At 27.8% G+C, this 17926-nt stretch overlaps 6 protein-coding genes across 7 annotated transcripts; 3 read left to right on the forward strand and 3 right to left on the reverse strand.

Annotated features, from left to right (window-relative positions):
* The first annotated feature begins 159 nt into the window (after positions 1–159).
* Positions 160–1736, forward strand: LOC108783009 (DNA polymerase delta subunit 3). The gene is made up of 2 exons (XM_018551425.1): positions 160–352; positions 467–1736. The coding sequence occupies exons 1-2, from the start codon at positions 284–286 to the stop codon at positions 1712–1714; spliced, it is 1317 nt and encodes a 438-aa protein (XP_018406927.1). The 5' UTR covers positions 160–283; the 3' UTR covers positions 1715–1736.
* A 1356-nt stretch (positions 1737–3092) lies between these two features.
* On the forward strand, positions 3093–9631 carry LOC108782995 (leucine-rich repeat and fibronectin type-III domain-containing protein 4). The gene is made up of 6 exons (XM_018551409.1): positions 3093–3180; positions 3517–3938; positions 4417–4485; positions 5144–5346; positions 5712–5830; positions 9534–9631. Exons 1-6 carry the CDS (start codon positions 3093–3095, stop codon positions 9575–9577), a joined length of 945 nt encoding a protein of 314 aa, XP_018406911.1. The 3' UTR covers positions 9578–9631.
* Positions 7188–10299, reverse strand: Bem46 (abhydrolase domain containing 13-like protein Bem46). Its single transcript, XM_018551408.1, has 6 exons — positions 10226–10299; positions 9341–9650; positions 8977–9208; positions 8441–8634; positions 8122–8282; positions 7188–7836 (listed from the first exon to the last, which is right to left on the reverse strand). The coding sequence occupies exons 2-6, from the start codon at positions 9504–9506 to the stop codon at positions 7564–7566; spliced, it is 1026 nt and encodes a 341-aa protein (XP_018406910.1). The 5' UTR covers positions 9507–9650; positions 10226–10299; the 3' UTR covers positions 7188–7563.
* A 276-nt stretch (positions 10300–10575) lies between these two features.
* EloC (transcription elongation factor elongin C) lies at positions 10576–13133 on the forward strand. 2 transcript variants are annotated; one of them, XM_018551415.1, is made up of 5 exons: positions 10576–10758; positions 11879–11938; positions 12136–12204; positions 12371–12564; positions 12670–13133. In XM_018551415.1, exons 2-5 carry the CDS (start codon positions 11906–11908, stop codon positions 12809–12811), a joined length of 438 nt encoding a protein of 145 aa, XP_018406917.1. In that variant the 5' UTR covers positions 10576–10758; positions 11879–11905; the 3' UTR covers positions 12812–13133. The 2 variants fall into 2 exon arrangements, with proteins under 2 accessions (XP_018406917.1, XP_018406918.1); XM_018551416.1 differs by lacking the exon at positions 12136–12204.
* A 570-nt stretch (positions 13134–13703) lies between these two features.
* Positions 13704–14630, reverse strand: Blos2 (biogenesis of lysosome-related organelles complex 1 subunit 2). Its single transcript, XM_018551428.1, has 2 exons — positions 14560–14630; positions 13704–14291 (listed from the first exon to the last, which is right to left on the reverse strand). The coding sequence occupies exon 2, from the start codon at positions 14269–14271 to the stop codon at positions 13789–13791; it is 483 nt and encodes a 160-aa protein (XP_018406930.1). The 5' UTR covers positions 14272–14291; positions 14560–14630; the 3' UTR covers positions 13704–13788.
* A 1290-nt stretch (positions 14631–15920) lies between these two features.
* On the reverse strand, positions 15921–17811 carry Gale (UDP-galactose 4'-epimerase). Its single transcript, XM_018551420.1, has 6 exons — positions 17636–17811; positions 17229–17347; positions 16850–17140; positions 16611–16791; positions 16230–16514; positions 15921–16136 (listed from the first exon to the last, which is right to left on the reverse strand). Exons 1-6 carry the CDS (start codon positions 17763–17765, stop codon positions 16084–16086), a joined length of 1059 nt encoding a protein of 352 aa, XP_018406922.1. The 5' UTR covers positions 17766–17811; the 3' UTR covers positions 15921–16083.
* Between the last annotated feature and the right edge of the window lie 115 nt (positions 17812–17926).

Raw genomic sequence — 17926 nt, forward strand, 5'->3', positions numbered from 1 at the left:
TACAATTAGTAAACAAATTCTGGACAATTTTGGAATTTGTTTTCAAAAAGGTAATAAAGATGGCATTGGGATCACGTGATATAATTAACCAATCATACTCAAATTGATAGCGGCGACCTAACTTAACCATTAAAAGAATGGCTTGGAATGGCTGCATACAATCGAAAGTTTCTGATTTACCGCCTTTTAAAATAATTTTCAATAAGTGTTTACTCGAAGTGTGAGGCTAATAAAAAAAAACTTCGTATTGTTATGAACTATTTGGAACACAAATTGTTGGAAAATGAACACGGAAACGTTGAATAAATCTTTAGAGACTTTGGCTGGTTATGTTTTTGATAATGACAAGCTGGTAATTCTATCGCAATTATTCATATATGACATTCTTCATTATGTTTGGTGTATAAATAATTTATTTATTATTCTGTGTGTGCATTATATATAATGCAATAATGTATAATTTTAGGTCACCTACAAATGGCTAAGCAAAGAACTGCATGTCCATGTTAATATAGCCAAACAAATTTTGTTGGACTTTCATCAAAAATATCAAAATAACAACATAGAATGCACATATTTATTGATAGGTCATCTAAAGGAAAAACAGAGGGGAATGCGTGTAGAAGTTGTTAAAGGATCCAATTTATCTGAGGCTAAAGAAAAATTCAGTAAAATTATCTCGGAGCATGTATACAGTGTTCACAAGCCAATTGCAGATCTGGAACTACTTGCTACTTCTGGTTCAGGCGATATAAATTACAGCGCTATAAAATGTGATGCTTGCAAAGAGCGAACAGATGAAGAAATGCAACTATTACGTTGGGGTACAATTACTACAAAAGTTACAACGGAAAATGTGACAAATTTAAAGTCTACAAATTTAACAAATCCACTAAAGACAGAAAAGAATCCAATAACAACAAAGAAGAATGGATTTAATAATTTATTTAATATGGCTGAAAAATCAAAAAGTTCTGAAAAATTAAAATCATCTTTCCAAGAAAGTGATAAAGACTCAATGAAAAAGAAAAAAGATACTGAAAATGATAAAAATTGTGTCCAGAAAGATAAAGATTCTGTAGAAAAAATTCAAAATTTAACTGAGAAAAATAAAAATTCTGTGGTCAATTCTACTACTAAAAAAGTATCCCCACAAAATAATTCTAAAAAGGGAAAATTAGATAATTTTTTTGGGAAGCGGCTCTCTCCTTCAAAATCTACAGAGGTAATATCATCGGAAAAGAAAAATAATAATGCCAAAAAAGAAGTTACCGAAGGAAAAGTAATTAAAGAAAAGAAGAATTCACATGGAAAAAAACGGAATAGAAGCAAGGAAACAAATGAAGTTGCTAAGAAACGGAAGAGAATTGTTGTGCAAGATGATTCTAGTGATTCAGAGATACAAAGTGATGTAGAGATGGAGGAGTCGGTTCCTGAAATAGAACCAGAAACTCCTATGAAAGATAAGAGTCCTTCTCCACCAAAAGTAAAACACGAAAATGGTAAAAGAAAAGTGTTGAAGTTAATTAATAGAACTTATAAAGAAGGTGAATACATTGTAACAAAGAAGGAACATGTTTATGTAAGTTGTTCTGAAGATGAGGAAGAAAAAAAAGAAGAGATGAAGAGAAAAGAGCAGAAGAAAACAGAAACTAAAATGGGAAATGTGAAAAAGAAGCAATCCACGCTTACCAATTTCTTTAAGAAATGTTAGAATTGTTTTAAAATTGTCTAAGTTGGACACATATTCATTTGTCTTTTTAAGTAATGTATATCATCTCTGTAAACAATAAACTTATAAATTTATAATTCTTATTATAAGAGATTGCTTGTATGTTATATTAAATTGTTCATTTTCTGGTATCTACCAAATTCTTCATTAGTTTTATAGACAAATTATAACATTTTTCTATTATTATTACTTAATTTTTTTAAATTTCTCTTTTATCTTATTATTGAAACAATAATAAAATGATGATCATTTTTTATAGATAAATAAAAAATAGATAAGATAATACAGGACTCTTAATAATCAAAATACAACAATATATTATAAAGAGCATATAAGAGTCAAAGAATATTAAAAAATGTATCTATTTTAAATTAAATATATAATACAATCAAATAATGATATTCTCATAGGCCTACACAGATAAATGAATTGTTCTACTGGTGATGGATACCGGAATGCAATTAAAGATGAGGATATACTTTGTCAAAACTAAATCAAACACATTTTGTTCAAACTACGAGATAATAAAGAAGTTCACGAAATGTGGAACAAAAGATCTTCATCAAAATAGAACGATCTTCAACTTTATGCTGTTTCAGAATAAAAAGATATTTATTAGACGTACTATTATGGTCTTGTACCACTATATTGCCAATACTACAGTAAAATCTATAGTTCACGTATATTACAGATTTTTAATACTGAAAGTATATATCGAGACATGATATATATTTAATAATGGAAATATTTTTAATTTGTATACGTGTGTGTGATTAATATTATAATTATTGAATATGACTATTTGTTATTATTATTTTGATTATACATAAAAAGCTATTTTATATTTATCTACATTTATTGTCTCGATTTTTCATACAAAACATCCGAGTTTGTCATTTCTTATGTTCACGGATTAAAATATATAAAAAGTTAAAAGTTGTTTCTATATAATGGCAAGAAACTGTAAGTTACATCCATAACTAATTAAATGATTTTTACTTTCATCAGTTGAATAAAAGGAATTTATAAGGATCCGGCTATTATTTTTGTTTATTGCGACCCAACAACATCGCTGTACTCTCATTCACCTTTGAAGAATTATATTGTTTATTTTTTAATTTGGAGAATCCGTGAGATTTCACACTATTTAAATATATTAAATGATATCGCACCTGTACTTTTCGCAAGATGAGTATACTATATAGTATGTAATCACATACACATATTACTCACATGGTTGACGCACTTATCAGATATGCTATCGGAATCTGCTATAGTAGGCGTGTACCTACTAGGTATATAATTAAATGTATAATATTTAGTGATAGCCTGTGTAAAATCACAGTACAGATATCTCATAATGTTGAATATTATTATACTGTTACTTTTATTTCTGTGCAACCAATGTTTGTGCGATATATGTAAAATCTGCATATGTTTTACTTCAAGTAAGTTGAAAAGAATAAAAAAGATAAGATATTTATCGCCGTGGAGAAAATAATAAAAGTAATCGGTTAATAAATAAATAATAAATACATGATATATTTTTGTTATTGTGTAATTACTAATTATATATATAAAAGTTATGTGTATTATATTTCAAAAATTTACAAGATTTAATAAATTAATGAACGATAATAAATCAGTAAATTAAATATACATGGTAACATTCTTGTCATTATCATTATTATTGTAAATAATATCACAATATATGATTTGTAATACGAGATGTACTCTAGTAACATAAATCATAAATATCAATATTATATTACATATTTTTACAGATGCAGGACTAATTATTGATTGCTATGACAGGCACTTGGAAACCAATGAAGTTCTTAACTTCGATCTTTTAACTTTGGATAAGCATCAACCATTAAACAAACTTATTCTTTCAAAGAACGATATAATGCTTTTACCTCTAAATGAACTAAAACACCTGAAACATTTAAAAAGATTGGATTTGTCTCAAAATAAATTCGATAATATACATTCAGACATCTTTAAAAATCTAAACGAGCTCGAAGATTTAGATTATTCTAGCAATTTACTTTTGAGCTTCGATATTTCTGTCTTAAGTACATCTTCTTCCCTTTCTAAAATTAATTTGAGTTATAATCATATGAATAACATAGAAATAAGTTTAAAAAATGCAACAACAAAGTTAAAAGTCTTTGATGTATCCCACAACAATCTTGTTGATTTGGTAATATATAGTAATTTTAACAATAAAACTTAATTCTAACAGTAAAAAAATTTTAGCGAAAGAAATCCCGCATATTTTATATGAAAAAATAACCCCGGACAAATTGGTTTGTTCTGAAATATATATGTTGTATTAAATCTTATGATTCTGAACAAATGTCTTCATTGTTGTACATTTATTACATAAAATCAGCAGATAAAAAGACAAGATATAACAAAGTTATATCTTTGTATCTGTTGATTTTATGTAAATGTGCGACAATGGATAAGACATTTGTTTGCAGAATCACAAGAAATGCAACATATACATATATGTCTAAAAACGGACCAATTTAGCCGGGGTTATTTTTCCATATAAAACTTGCGAAATTCTTTATTAGTAATGCTGTAATAGAATAATATAATTATAATTATATATAGTTATTGCAAAAAATATCAACATTACTCTTATTAAATTTATTTACTTAAATATTTTACAGAATTTCCTCGATGTTATGCCGGAGTTGGAATATTTAAATCTCTCCTTCAATAAATTGACTACTCTTCCAGTCAATTCTTTACTTTATATGCAACATCTGAAGATTCTTCGCGTTAACAATAATCAGCTTCTCTCCCTAAATTTCCAAAATCTTCCGTTGTCATTGTCAGAACTTTACACGGAAAACAATCTTATCAATACTGTATTATTTCAAAAATCATCAATTCATATCTTAAATATTCAAAACAATAATATTTCTAACATATGTAACAATTTAACATCATTGGAGGAATTAAAGATTTTAAATATCAGTAGAAATTTCTTATCAGACTTTCCAGAAGTTTTTTTGAAAAGTTTAGAGACGTTAGATGTATCCTTCAATGATTTAACGATAATACCTGAAACTATTTCTAATAAAAATTTTCCAAGTTTGAGAATTTTGAAAATCAATGGAAATGATTTGAAAGATATAAAAATTCGGTCTAAATTAAATTTGGAAATATTTGAGATAAAATTTATGGAAACGTATGAAAAAATTGGCAAAGAAACATTTCTAATGTTAAAGGAGAAGAAAAATGATTGTATCAATATGACTATTTCAAGTAATAAAAAGTTGAATATGATTGAGGAAAACGTTTTTCAACATATGAACATTTGCTCTGTTAGTGTTTTATATAAAAAAATTTCTTTTAAAAAATGTTTATTACACGATTCTTTTTACTTTTCAGCTGGATTTGAGCAATAATCGCTTTACTCACTTGTCATCAAAACTATTTAATATAAATGTTTACAACAAAAATGTTTCAAATTTAAAATATCTCATTAATCTGCAAGGAAATCCATTTATTTGTAATTGCTCATTGCAATGGATGTTGAACGAACTAATCCCAAAACTTTATATAACAGATCCTAGTCTTCTAGAAGATTTGAGGTAATTTCATATTATTGAATATTTTGAAGGACCTATTTTAAATATACATATATTAAGGATTTTAATGACAATTAATTTTTTTCCGATATAAATTAATATTATTAAGTTATAACAATTAATTTAATTTACTATTTATTCGTAACATAAAAAATATCTTGATTAAAGTATTCGTTCATTATCTTGTTTAAATAATTTTTTTTTTAGAAAAATACCTTAAAATTAAATCACACACCTCTAATATTTTTATATCTTAAAATTATTCTTATCTATTTTTATTTTTTATTACAAAACTCATATGAGATTCATAAATAAATTAAATAATATTCATCAATGTATCTTACTCTTCACATTTTGTTATTACTTAGATGTGCTAAGCCACCTGAATTAGCCAACAAAAGGATGATTCATTGGTACAAATGGAAGGGAGAAGTCTTTTGCGACGAGTTTTCACATTTTGCAGAAAGAATGATCGTTAATACTGCAAGTATTTCTAGTAAACAGATTGTAACATTCAAACCTAGTTCTGGAATGATTACTGCTCTGATCACATTGACTGCTCTACTTGGAATTCTAATGATAATCGGCATGCTATTGATTCGAAAAATAAATGCAAAAAGAAGACGAATCAACCGTAGACATTAAAACTTTTTATTCTTATAAAAACATGAAAACTATTATTGAAAAAAATAGAAAAGACATTTTTTATTTTATATTCTTAGTACAACTTATATAATATACAATTTATGTAATTCTTGCAAAAATTGCATAAATTAGCTGTCATAATTTATATTATAATAATTTTCCAATTTTTTCTATAATACTATATATAGTTCTACATATACTTATTGTAACAGGAACGGTCAGTAATAATATATATATATATATATATATATATATATATATATATATATATATATATATATTTAAATTGTAGGTTTTAAGAATTTTTGCTTTCCGAAATTTTAAAGATTTTTAATTCACATGTTGTCATATTATAGAGAATTCTTGAAACATTTATTATAATTGTGTTCTCCATTAATGAGTAATTCTCTTTTTCTCTATTCACGTGTTATTTCTAATTAATTATTTTAATTTAAATAAAATAATCAGAAAAAACTTGAATAAATTAATAAGTTAAGACATTATATCAAATCCTAAATTAATTTAAGCTTTAAACTAATTAAATTCAAGCAATTAATTATAGAGGAGAGTGGTCTAAATCGGATCTATTTAAATTATGGGTTCCAAATCAAACCTCTCCTATTTTTATGGACTTTTAAATAGAATTTTAAAATATTTTAATTAATTTTTGTTAGTATTGAGTAAAAACGAGCAATTTAAGACTTAAAGGTAAAAATACAGTTTATATTATTAGAATTAAAATCAATAAAAAGTTCCATCAAGTCTGAGTCTGATAATACATGATATTTTATTGATTTAATGTTCTTTAGACCAGATCTGATCTGTCGATTACCAGTACTACAACCAAATTGTGGCGAACTTTCTTTCTTCGATGAATTAGCTGGCTTACTCATCTTTTTAGCGTTTTTCGTATAGCTCCGATTTGGATACCCAAAGAGAGATTTGGTTTGGACACGGGTTCTTTCGAACGATTGGAACAAATTTTACAATAAACCGCAAAAGTAATCATAAAACTCTTGATATTTTTGAATTCTATACTCTTTGATTATCTTAAATCAATTACCGTTCAAATTTTTAACATCCTTTAAATAATGATTTACAAGGATTTTCTTTTTTGAAAACATTTTCTCATGATAGCCGAAAATACATACTTGCGTCTATTCTATAAACGCCATAACAGAGTACTGCCAAACTGCTGTCACATGTTCGGTGTCCTAGAAGGACTTTACATTATAAGTAGCACGCAAATCTACTTAACCGTATTTATTTAAATTAAAAAGGTCCGGATTTGGAACACGGTCCGACATTCTCCCCTATTATTTAAACAATTGACTTATAACTTGAAATACTTATTTGATTTAATTATGATTTGATTGGATGTATGATTAATTGTTAAAATCACGTTTAAGAATCATAAGGTTAACTTCCCTGTTTCTGCAACGCTTAAGGACAGTTTCTACGAAAGGTAGAAAAAGTACAATTCGATAAAGTCGATTTTTTTATGTCTTTAAAAAGTAAAAATTGTGTTTATTATTAATAAACAGTAATAGATTTGATAATAGAAGTACTGTAATATTAAATATTATCAATTTGCCAATGACTAGACGTTACCCTTGGAGGTGGATTTTCCCTGAGTTCGGTCAGAAAGGCGTTAATGTTTTGATAATAACTCGGCTGACACCAGGTTTCATTATGCGTACCATCCACAATTGGAAGTATACGCTTATATGTGCTTCGACAATTCTTATAAAGATCTTGCATCATGCGGGGTGGTACCAATGTATCCGCCAGACCGGAAATAAACAGAGTGGGCATCATCACTGAACGAACTTTTAGAATAGACAAATACTGCAATAAAAAATAGGAAAATGAGAATTATGTAAAAAAAATATGTGAAAATATAAATAAATATAAGAATAGAGAAACGAGATTATTGAGATTGTAGAGAAATTACGAAATATAATATAAATTAATACATAAATTTCGAGAATAAAAAATGTACAAAGATTTGTGTTAAACGTGTCATACTTTTTAATATAAAACAGTATATTTTGTAAATTTTTTAAACTTGAAGAGAGAACCAGAACAATCACATAAAGTAATTAAAATTTATAAATCTTTTCTATTTATTACCTTGTTTTTATATACAAAAAGTGGCAGATATTGTAAAAATTTAGATCCTACAAATAAGACGGCCATATCTGGGATACTAGTGAAGGTATTTTCAAGTATAAGGCACCAAATTCTCTGTAAATTTTCCTCTTTTGTGGCTAAATCAATAGCTACAGCTCCACCTATTAAATTACAATTTAATCAAATTTAATTATTACATACAAATACTGATAATTAAATAAGATTAACCAAGATTTTAAAACTTAATATAATAAAATCTAAGATTTAAAAATATTGAAAAATAAATAAAAATTCCAAATAATAAAATTAGATTCTTTACCCAGTGATCTACCGAATACTATAATTTCATTGGTATTAATATCCGCTCTACTAAACAGATAATCTATCCCCGCTCGGGCATCCATATAAAGCCCTTCCTCCGACGGAGTACCCTGCGACAAGCCATATCCTCGATATTCTAACATTAAAATATTACATTGAATATTATGATACAGTCCTACTATATTTTGCAATCTGAAACATATAAATATATGGATAATGTTACGATATAATTTATTATTATATAAGTGTAACTTATTTTATATATAATTTATCTTTTATTCTTTCTTAGCAATATTGAAATTTTATGGATACAATTAATAAAGTGTTTTTAACCATTTACAATATTATTAGAGGAATTTGTAAAAATGTTTAGCAGTTAATCATTGCTATATAATTATCTAATTTTTTGTAACAAATAATAGAACTTTATAACAAACAATAGAACATACTATAACAATAATTATAAATAAATTAGAAATAATATGTGTATAGATATTAAGTGTCTTTTATAATGTACAGTAAAAAATAACATACCGATGACCCATATTGCCAGCATTGCCATGAAGAAACAATAATGTAGGTACTTGTCTCATTCTGTCTTCTGGTTGAGAAACAAAAAACATATGTAGGATTGTGCCATCTCGAGCTCTAGTATATATACTTTGATAAGGTAAACTAAATATTGAAGGAGCTGGTACATAGACTCTCGAATGGGTTGGCAGTTCTGGATGATAAAGAAGTTGATCTTCTCTGTGATAGAGTATTCCTGTAATAATAAAGAAAAATCAGTCTTTATAATTTATATCTTTACCTTAATAAAAAATTTGTAAATTTATAACAATGATAACCTTGTTAATAGAAAATAAAATCTTTTGTAGTAAAAAATATATATACGAACCAGTTGTAGCAAAACACAGTAAGAAAAAAGCCAAAATTCCGCCATATAACCAATATAAAAAAAAGCACAATAGAATATATGCTCCACTAAAAGCCCAACACTTCATGGCCACATTTCTTAAAAGTCTAATTGGCCTGCTGCGAGCTAAACGTATTCTGAAGGACATTATTTGTATGTTTTATATCATTTAAAGAGGCTTTGCGTTATCTGGCTAATCCAATTATTTTTAATAAATAGGTAGTTTGTCTTGATTTAAAAACAGCCATGATGATCCATTCAACTAATCGCTGTAACTTCCTACATCTTCTTCCTAAAACATGTTTAGAAAATTAATAAAAGTTTTAATAATTACTTTTACTTATTAATTTTATTTTTTAATTTTATACCACATAATTGATTATATTTTATTAATACTTTGTTGTCAAATAAGTAACAATGTAAGAATTAATACTTACAAGACATTCATCAAATTAATATAAGCAACATAATTTATTGCATCAAATAAAATTGTATCAATTTTATTCAAAAGCGGATACAAGTTTGGTATACTTTAATAAAATATATTCACAAATGTGATAAAAATTTATATTATGCATAGAAACAAAATATACATAAAAAGAAACGAGAAATACTTAATAAATAATATAAATAAACTAGTTTAGTAGTTACAAAAAACTCTGATTATTAAAAAAATTGATAATAATTTTTTAATTTCATTTATAGATTATATAGAAATAAATACAAACAAAATAGAATTAGATTTGTCAGTATAATTAACAAATTTTTTTCTTAATCTATAGATATTTATATGAACAAAATAAATTATATAAATGGACCATTTATGTAAATTAATAATAAAAGCCAAGTTATATATTATAATCCAACCTGTATAAGATGAGATAATGATGGATCGTATAAAGTTCGATGGAGTTAATGAAATTTGTACAATAAAAAAATTAATGTTCCTAGACTGAAACGATTCATAAAATAAACATTGTTTGAATTATTTCACAATTATCGTTAAACGACACAACGAATCATTAAAAAAATACCAAATGTTCATTTAACCTGTATGGTTTACGTCTCGGATAACAGAATGCATTTAATGCATTGTGAGATTGCGACTATTCTTGTACTCTCTCGAATGAAACGCGATCTGGAGTCACGTGAACAAAACATATCGAAACGCATTTTGCGTGATACGAATCGGTAAATCGTAGCACATACCATTCACATTCGCTTTCTAGGTTCACTCGTGTTTCGACAATCGTCGTCAGTTGTCAGTATCATCGTCGATATCAAGTGTCATTTGGTAATCGACATTGACGACTCGTCAGCTGATTACGTTTGCCTCTGCAACACTACATTACGATTAGGAAAGTCTGATTTAATTAAAATTTCATATTCTCGTCTCTAAGGTACGTAGAATCGCTCGCGGCGCTCGCTACTTCGTAATAATATAACGAGCATAATTTATAATTATTTTTATCAACTATCCAGTGTTACTATATTACGAGAATGACATAGCATAGTTAGCAGTAATATATAGCAAATTATTCCATCGGATAAATATAACCTTGCTTGAAAGTGTTAAGTAATTTTTAATGGCTTTCGCGTACATATACGATACGGTGTTCCCAAAAATACTGTTTTTTTGTATTTCAAATGCTACTTTCCACTTTCCAGTAGCTTAACCTATGATTATTTTTCAATATACATAAATGTTTTGTTCAACGCTTTAAATTATATCTATGATAACGACAGTAATTTGTTATTTTTGAAATTTTGTAAACAATGGATTTATATTTTTCTGTTTAATCACTGTTTAGTTTTTAATATATATAATTTTTTCGACCGACAATTGTTCGGCGCGCAATTTAGAAAAACTATATCAGTATATAAATTCACGCGAAATTATATATAAGCAACTAATCCAGCTAGACTGTTATAGACTTCGTATTCGTATTAGTTACAAATTTTTTGTTATTATGTCATTTGTATTTTGTGTATGTGTGTATATAAGATCAGCGTCAGCAACTTCAGTAGAATCGATCTGGAGCATTCTATACATATAAAAATGTCTAAACTATAGAATTCCATACATACCTCGTCAGAAGAAGAAACACTAAATTAACAGTTAATTAATACATAATTATTTTCACTAAATTAATTAAAATACTATTAACAATTTCGAGTTTGTCGTGTTCTAACAAAAGGTCGTTTTCTGCGCTAAAAAAATTTCTTAGAGCGACAATGTTACAAAAACGTTTAAGTAATGTAGCCAGGATATTGTCAAAGTTTTAGATTTAGAATTACTAATGAACGATTTGATACCTAAAAACAAAATAAGAGCAGTAATATTTGCTTTATAAAACATGAAAATAAAAACACATACATTAAAGAACAGTCTAACTCTAAAATATTAATGTCACCCCTCTCCCTCACCATCCTCCTCCAACTGAAACACCATACATAGAAAAAATTTACTTCGCCAGCCCTGTATATGATAGATTGTATATTTGAATTATTTTGTTTTAGGAGGATATTTATACAACAACAGGAAACATGTCTACTGATGTAAATATGCAGGCTGAGAAGGTACGTATAGAAACAATTTTGTTTGCATGATGTACCTCTGCATGGTAATCAGGATGTATAACAATATATCTGTACGATAATCATGTACATACATGTTGTGTTGCTGTTATATGTTAAAATTACTCGTTCCCTTTCTGGAAAGCTGAAAGCGCTTATGGTAAAATATTGATTAACAATTAATCTTTCTTTGGATTAAGCACAATGAAGAAGCAAGTGTCAATAAGACCGAAGAAGAAGATGGCAGATCATCTAAAGACATGCATGTGGTACCTACTTTTCCAAATTAAATTTTGCTTTCTAGAGATGGTTCTTTTTGTTTATCCCACTATACTTCATTTCTTCCAATTGTACAATATTTTAGATTTATGTAAAGTTTTGCCAAGTCAATGTGAGACAAATAATGATAGATGTTTTGGATTTTTTTTTTTTTAGCAAAATGGTAGTCCCGTTTATGGGGGCTGCGAAGGACCAAACGCAATGTATGTGAAACTGGTCAGTAGCGATGGCCATGAGTTTATTGTTAAACGAGAACACGCGTTAACGAGTGGTACTATCAAAGCAATGTTGAGTGGTCCTGGTCAATTTGCAGAAAATGAAGCTAATGAAGTTAACTTCCGAGAAATTCCGTAAGTATAAGAAATACTTTTCATTTTTTTTTTAATTATAAACTCGTAAAATAAGCTTAATACATATATTATAATAATTATTTGATGAGTGTTTTTTTTTTATAGGTCTCACGTATTACAAAAGGTCTGCATGTACTTCACTTATAAAGTACGCTACACAAATAGTAGTACAGAAATACCAGAATTTCCTATTGCACCTGAGATTGCTCTGGAACTATTGATGGCCGGCAATTTCCTAGACTGCTAAACATCATCTATAGAAGTGTTTCAGCTTTTATCGGCAATTAAATTATAGGAATAATGCAGCTTTCTTTATTATGGTAATTTATGATATATTGTGATATTTGGAAAACCGTATTGGAGCATAATAACCACTTTGAACTCTCATACTTGTGACATGAACATTTTAGTGCGACGAGACAATGCAATGTCAAAGTTTTATAATTACGATACCTAAATATTCCACACTTGTGTTATGTTTCATAATTCATATAATCGTAAAGACAATTGTGTAACACTTAAAATAATTACCGATAAAGGATTACTACTTACAATCTTCTAGCAATTCATACACATATATCATCTGTTACATACTTGAACTATATATTTCAGTAAATTATTGTTAACAAGATTAGAAATAAATTCAACTTTATATATTGAATTATTAATTCTATTTGTCATATATATCGGTGACAAATACTTTTCATTGTATTTAATTATGGAAAATATATATGTATAAATATCTCTTTTATTAAAAATAGCTTTAATTAGTTGTTTTTTATTTATATATATTGATTGTATTTACAATTGACAAAATTAAAAATGATACAAGTGTATCATCGTTATATAGGCACATTGTGAAATTTATTAATATGTATATTGCAGAAGTAAGATTAGGTTTGATTGATAGAGCATTGAATAAGATATATGATTTTTAATTAATAAGTTATAATTATAAAAGTCGGATTTTGTATGATATACAAAGGGATAGTAAACTACAATTTTATAGAAGTTTTATAAGCGTGTGTTTAAGAGGTCTCGTTATACTAATAAATACAATGTACAAAAGACATGCTTCTCTATTAGCTCTCTTACTTATTTTTTTTATACAATCATTCATATTCATAATTGTTGCTTAAGATATATAATTACATGGTCCTATTATTTATAGAATAATTACACGAAGGTACATACAATGATTTACATATTCATAATTATACAATTTTATTTGTTTTTCGTATCTTTTTCGAGATCCTTAAACTTGGCTTCGAGTCGTTTGGAATACGCCGCTAGCTTGTATGCAGCTTGTTCTAATTTACTGACGCTGTCATCGATCTGATTGATATTATCCAGGATCGGTTGTAGCTTTTTATACTTGTCATTCAGCGAATCCAATGACTGCACTACGTTCGACGAAATAATCTTCAGTTCCGTGTATTTTGCGATGGTCTCTTTATTCAGACGCTCCAACAGCCGATAGTCTACGTGGGTAGCGGTAAGCTCTTCCTGCAGGTATTCACCCGTCTTCTGGAACATTGTGTTCGCCAGACGACTCAGGTTTGGATCGTGCGGGTCTAGTGCCTCGAAACTGCTGGTGCTGGTGGAGAGCGTGGTGCCGCGTTTCGGTGACTCGCATCTCGAGTGCTCCGTGGATAGGTTTTCAATCAGAGCTGCCTCCGTCTGCGATTCGTCCTTCAATGAGTCCATGATCGGCACGATTGTTACAGCTATCACAAAATATATATCACAAAATGACTCAACTGGATATGAACGGCGTCTGAACGAACATGTCAATACAAGCAGGTGTCTCGCGTCCGATCAGCTGATGACAAATGAGTTATCCTAACCTGCTTTTCAAATCCCAACACTCTGATTGGTTGTAGACTTCCTTCTTTCTCAAGTTAATTAAATAATCACATAAATAAATCAGCTAATTTTCAAAATATGACATGTGACGTCGAATAATAAATTTGACAGACACGTAAAATCTACTACCTTTACTTTTATCATTAATTATGGTTGTTCAGCCCTTGACATCTTATCGATTTCTCAAATAGACTTTTGACATTAACCCAGCAAACGAGAATGGATTAAAATGGATTGGACAGTTTGTCTATTCGAATGCGTATTTTAAACGACAATTTTTCTTTATTCAATTGGATTCAATTAGATTTAATTGCATGCAATTGGATTGAAACACTGCGTTTCCTATTCAAAATTTTAAATTGAATAGTATTCACGATACACGGAAAAAGCTGATATTTATTTTTGGATTGAAAGGCATACAGATATGCTCCATACAATTCCTATAAATGAATGAAAATGCATTCAGAATTGAGAAAAATTATTTTAACAATCATGAATCCGTATTTCTGAAAATCTGAATCTATTTCAATCTGTTTTTGTTTGCTGAGAAGTTTCAAATTTGAAATGATAATGATGAGTAATCAAAATTTTTTATCTTGCGCGTTATTATATGTATACCTTCTTATAATTTTATTGGCAATTTAAATATCAATAGCAATGAAAAATAATTATTATGTGTAAAGATTAGGTTCGATAATAAAAATATCGAAAAAAGAAAATTGTTTCGGTAATAAATTGCATATTCTTTTATTCATATACTAAAATTACTTATATATTTACATTGTTTTAGTATCAATAATGTATATAAAAGTACTTTTATATTCTTTACATACAATGTAGATTATATACATAATAATTTATACTATATCGTGCGATTATTTAAAATGGCACCATATATTGTGTAATAACAAAAATTAATTTCAACATATGCAAAATAATTATATTTTAAAATATATTTAACAGATTTGTATAAACACAAACCGAATAGACTTTTCCAATATTATACTTTGTTACAAATCAGTAGAACGTGTAAAGCCTAATCGAGTCTTGAAAACAAGTTGTTAATGTTTATTATATTGTGTGAATTTATATACTGCGTATGTAGTCCCCCCCCGCGACGCTGATAGATTTTCAGCATTGACGCATACATATTCACTACCGCAGTAATATCACTTAGTTAAATTGAGAATCAATCTAACAAATTTTTGATACCTATAACATCTTATTAGATCTTAATAATATGTTGAAAGACATATATTAAAATTTAATATTAGAGTAATAATTTAGAATCTATGAAAAATAAGATTGCGAAGACTACATACGCAGTATATAAATTCACACAATATAATAAACATTAACAACTTGTTTTCAAGACTCGATTAGGCTTTACACGTTCTACTGATTTTTAAAAATCATACGAGTCAATTATTATTATCTTTCATTATACTTTGTTACATATATAAATTCTCATTACGTTAAATTTGCTTAATTAACAGAAGATAAAAAATTACTTTTTTAATGCTTTGGTCTAAACTTTGGTAACTGTATACCACCATGGTTTCATTATCCATCCAATGATGTGGAAGGCAAAATGTAATAGCAAGCTAAAAGCTTCACCAAATACTTCTCTTAGTTATCTAGGTATAATATTTATTAGAGTTTATAACCGTTTGGATTATTTTGTTGCCATTTCCACGTATCTGCACCTAGAATGTAATAAGTTTATTTTAAAACGTTTAAATACAAAAAAATATATGGATAATTACTATCATTATGATTCATTTATTATTATAACTTACACATGTCATCTATATTTTTTGTAGCAGTCCAATCTAGTTCCTCATTAGCGATTCTAGCATCCGCATAACTGGTGGAGACATCACCTGGTCTACGTTCAACTATTTTATATGGTATTTTTTGTCCGGATGCTTTTTCAAACGCATGTATAACTTGAAGCACAGAATAGCCCTTTCCACTACCAAGATTTATCGGCTTAAATCCTGTTGGATTAAGAGCTTTTTGATACTTTACAGCTTTCATATGTCCAACTGCCAAATCCATAATATGAATATAGTCACGTACACCTGCAAATTTAATTTAGAAAAACGATTTTAATTACAATTAAAGGAATTTTATTTACTCATACTTCCTAACAACAACAAAAATATAAAAACTCTTACCTGTACCATCAGGAGTATCATAGTCATTGCCATAAATGTATAACATGTCCCTTTTTCCAACAGAAACTTGTGCAATATAAGGCATTAAATTATTTGGAATGCCGTTGGGATCTTCTCCAATTTCACCTGAGGGATGTGCGCCGACAGGATTAAAATATCTCAAAGATATAACCGAAAATTCCTGAAAAAAGTAACTGTTTATTAAAGCAAATGATAAAATAATATATCATGATATGTACCTTATCTGATATACATAAATCCTTTAGTATTTCTTCCACCATAAACTTTGTCTTTCCATATGGATTTGTACAATTACCAGTTTTCATGTTTTCTACTAAAGGAAGTTGCTTAGGTACACCATAAACTGTGGCACTACTTGAATAAATAAAACTCTTTACATTGTTTTCCCGCATAACTTCTAGCAGATTTATCGTTCCACTGACATTAATTTTGTAATACTCGAGAGGTTTCTGACATGACTCACCAACTGCTTTCAATGCAGCAAAATGTATAACACAATGAAAAGTATGCTGTAAAAACAAAAATCTGAATATTCTTTGTCTATAAAAATCTAAAATCAGTACTATCAGTAAAACTTGAACAAATATAAATACTTACTTTCTGAAATACACTTCTTAGATCATTAATGTTTGTGATGTCACAGTCGATAAATGCAATAGTTTTACTTGTCAATTTTTCCACTCTAAGAAGAGATTCTGGTTTCTTAGAATTTGGGTCTGTAAACATAAGAAAAATAGATTGAAAAATTAAAAATTATATTATACCTGTGTAAATTATACAATATATGACAAAACAGTGAGTATTCATCAGAATAACTGTTTAATCTCTAATTAATTATTAATTTGCATACATTTATGTGCTATTGTATTACCAATAGAAAATATGTTAGATTTAAGTGGAAAATAGATAGTGATTGATTTACCGTATTATTCATTTATTATTTAATTTGAAATATATACATATATAATATAACATTTTTTGTCATGTAGCTTGTTACGTCTCACCTTTATGTGCATTGATAAGGTTGTCTATTACCACCACCCGAAGACCCGCTTGTACCAATTCCAATACTGTATGAGAACCGATATAACCAGCGCCTCCCGTTACCAAGACATTCCAAGATTCACTTGCCATTATTTATTGTACAATGCTGTTTTATTAGTTGATATATATTATACATGCATATATCTCTAATATCATGATGTAAAAATGCATCATGTTTCATATGTTAAACCTTTTTTAAAAATACCTTATATTAAGTCCATAAAAAGTCTAAAATTTTATCTTTACATAAT

This window comes from Cyphomyrmex costatus, unplaced genomic scaffold (assembly GCF_001594065.2).
Source record: "Cyphomyrmex costatus isolate MS0001 unplaced genomic scaffold, Ccosl1.0 scaffold14, whole genome shotgun sequence".
Taxonomy (NCBI): Eukaryota; Metazoa; Arthropoda; class Insecta; order Hymenoptera; family Formicidae; genus Cyphomyrmex; species Cyphomyrmex costatus.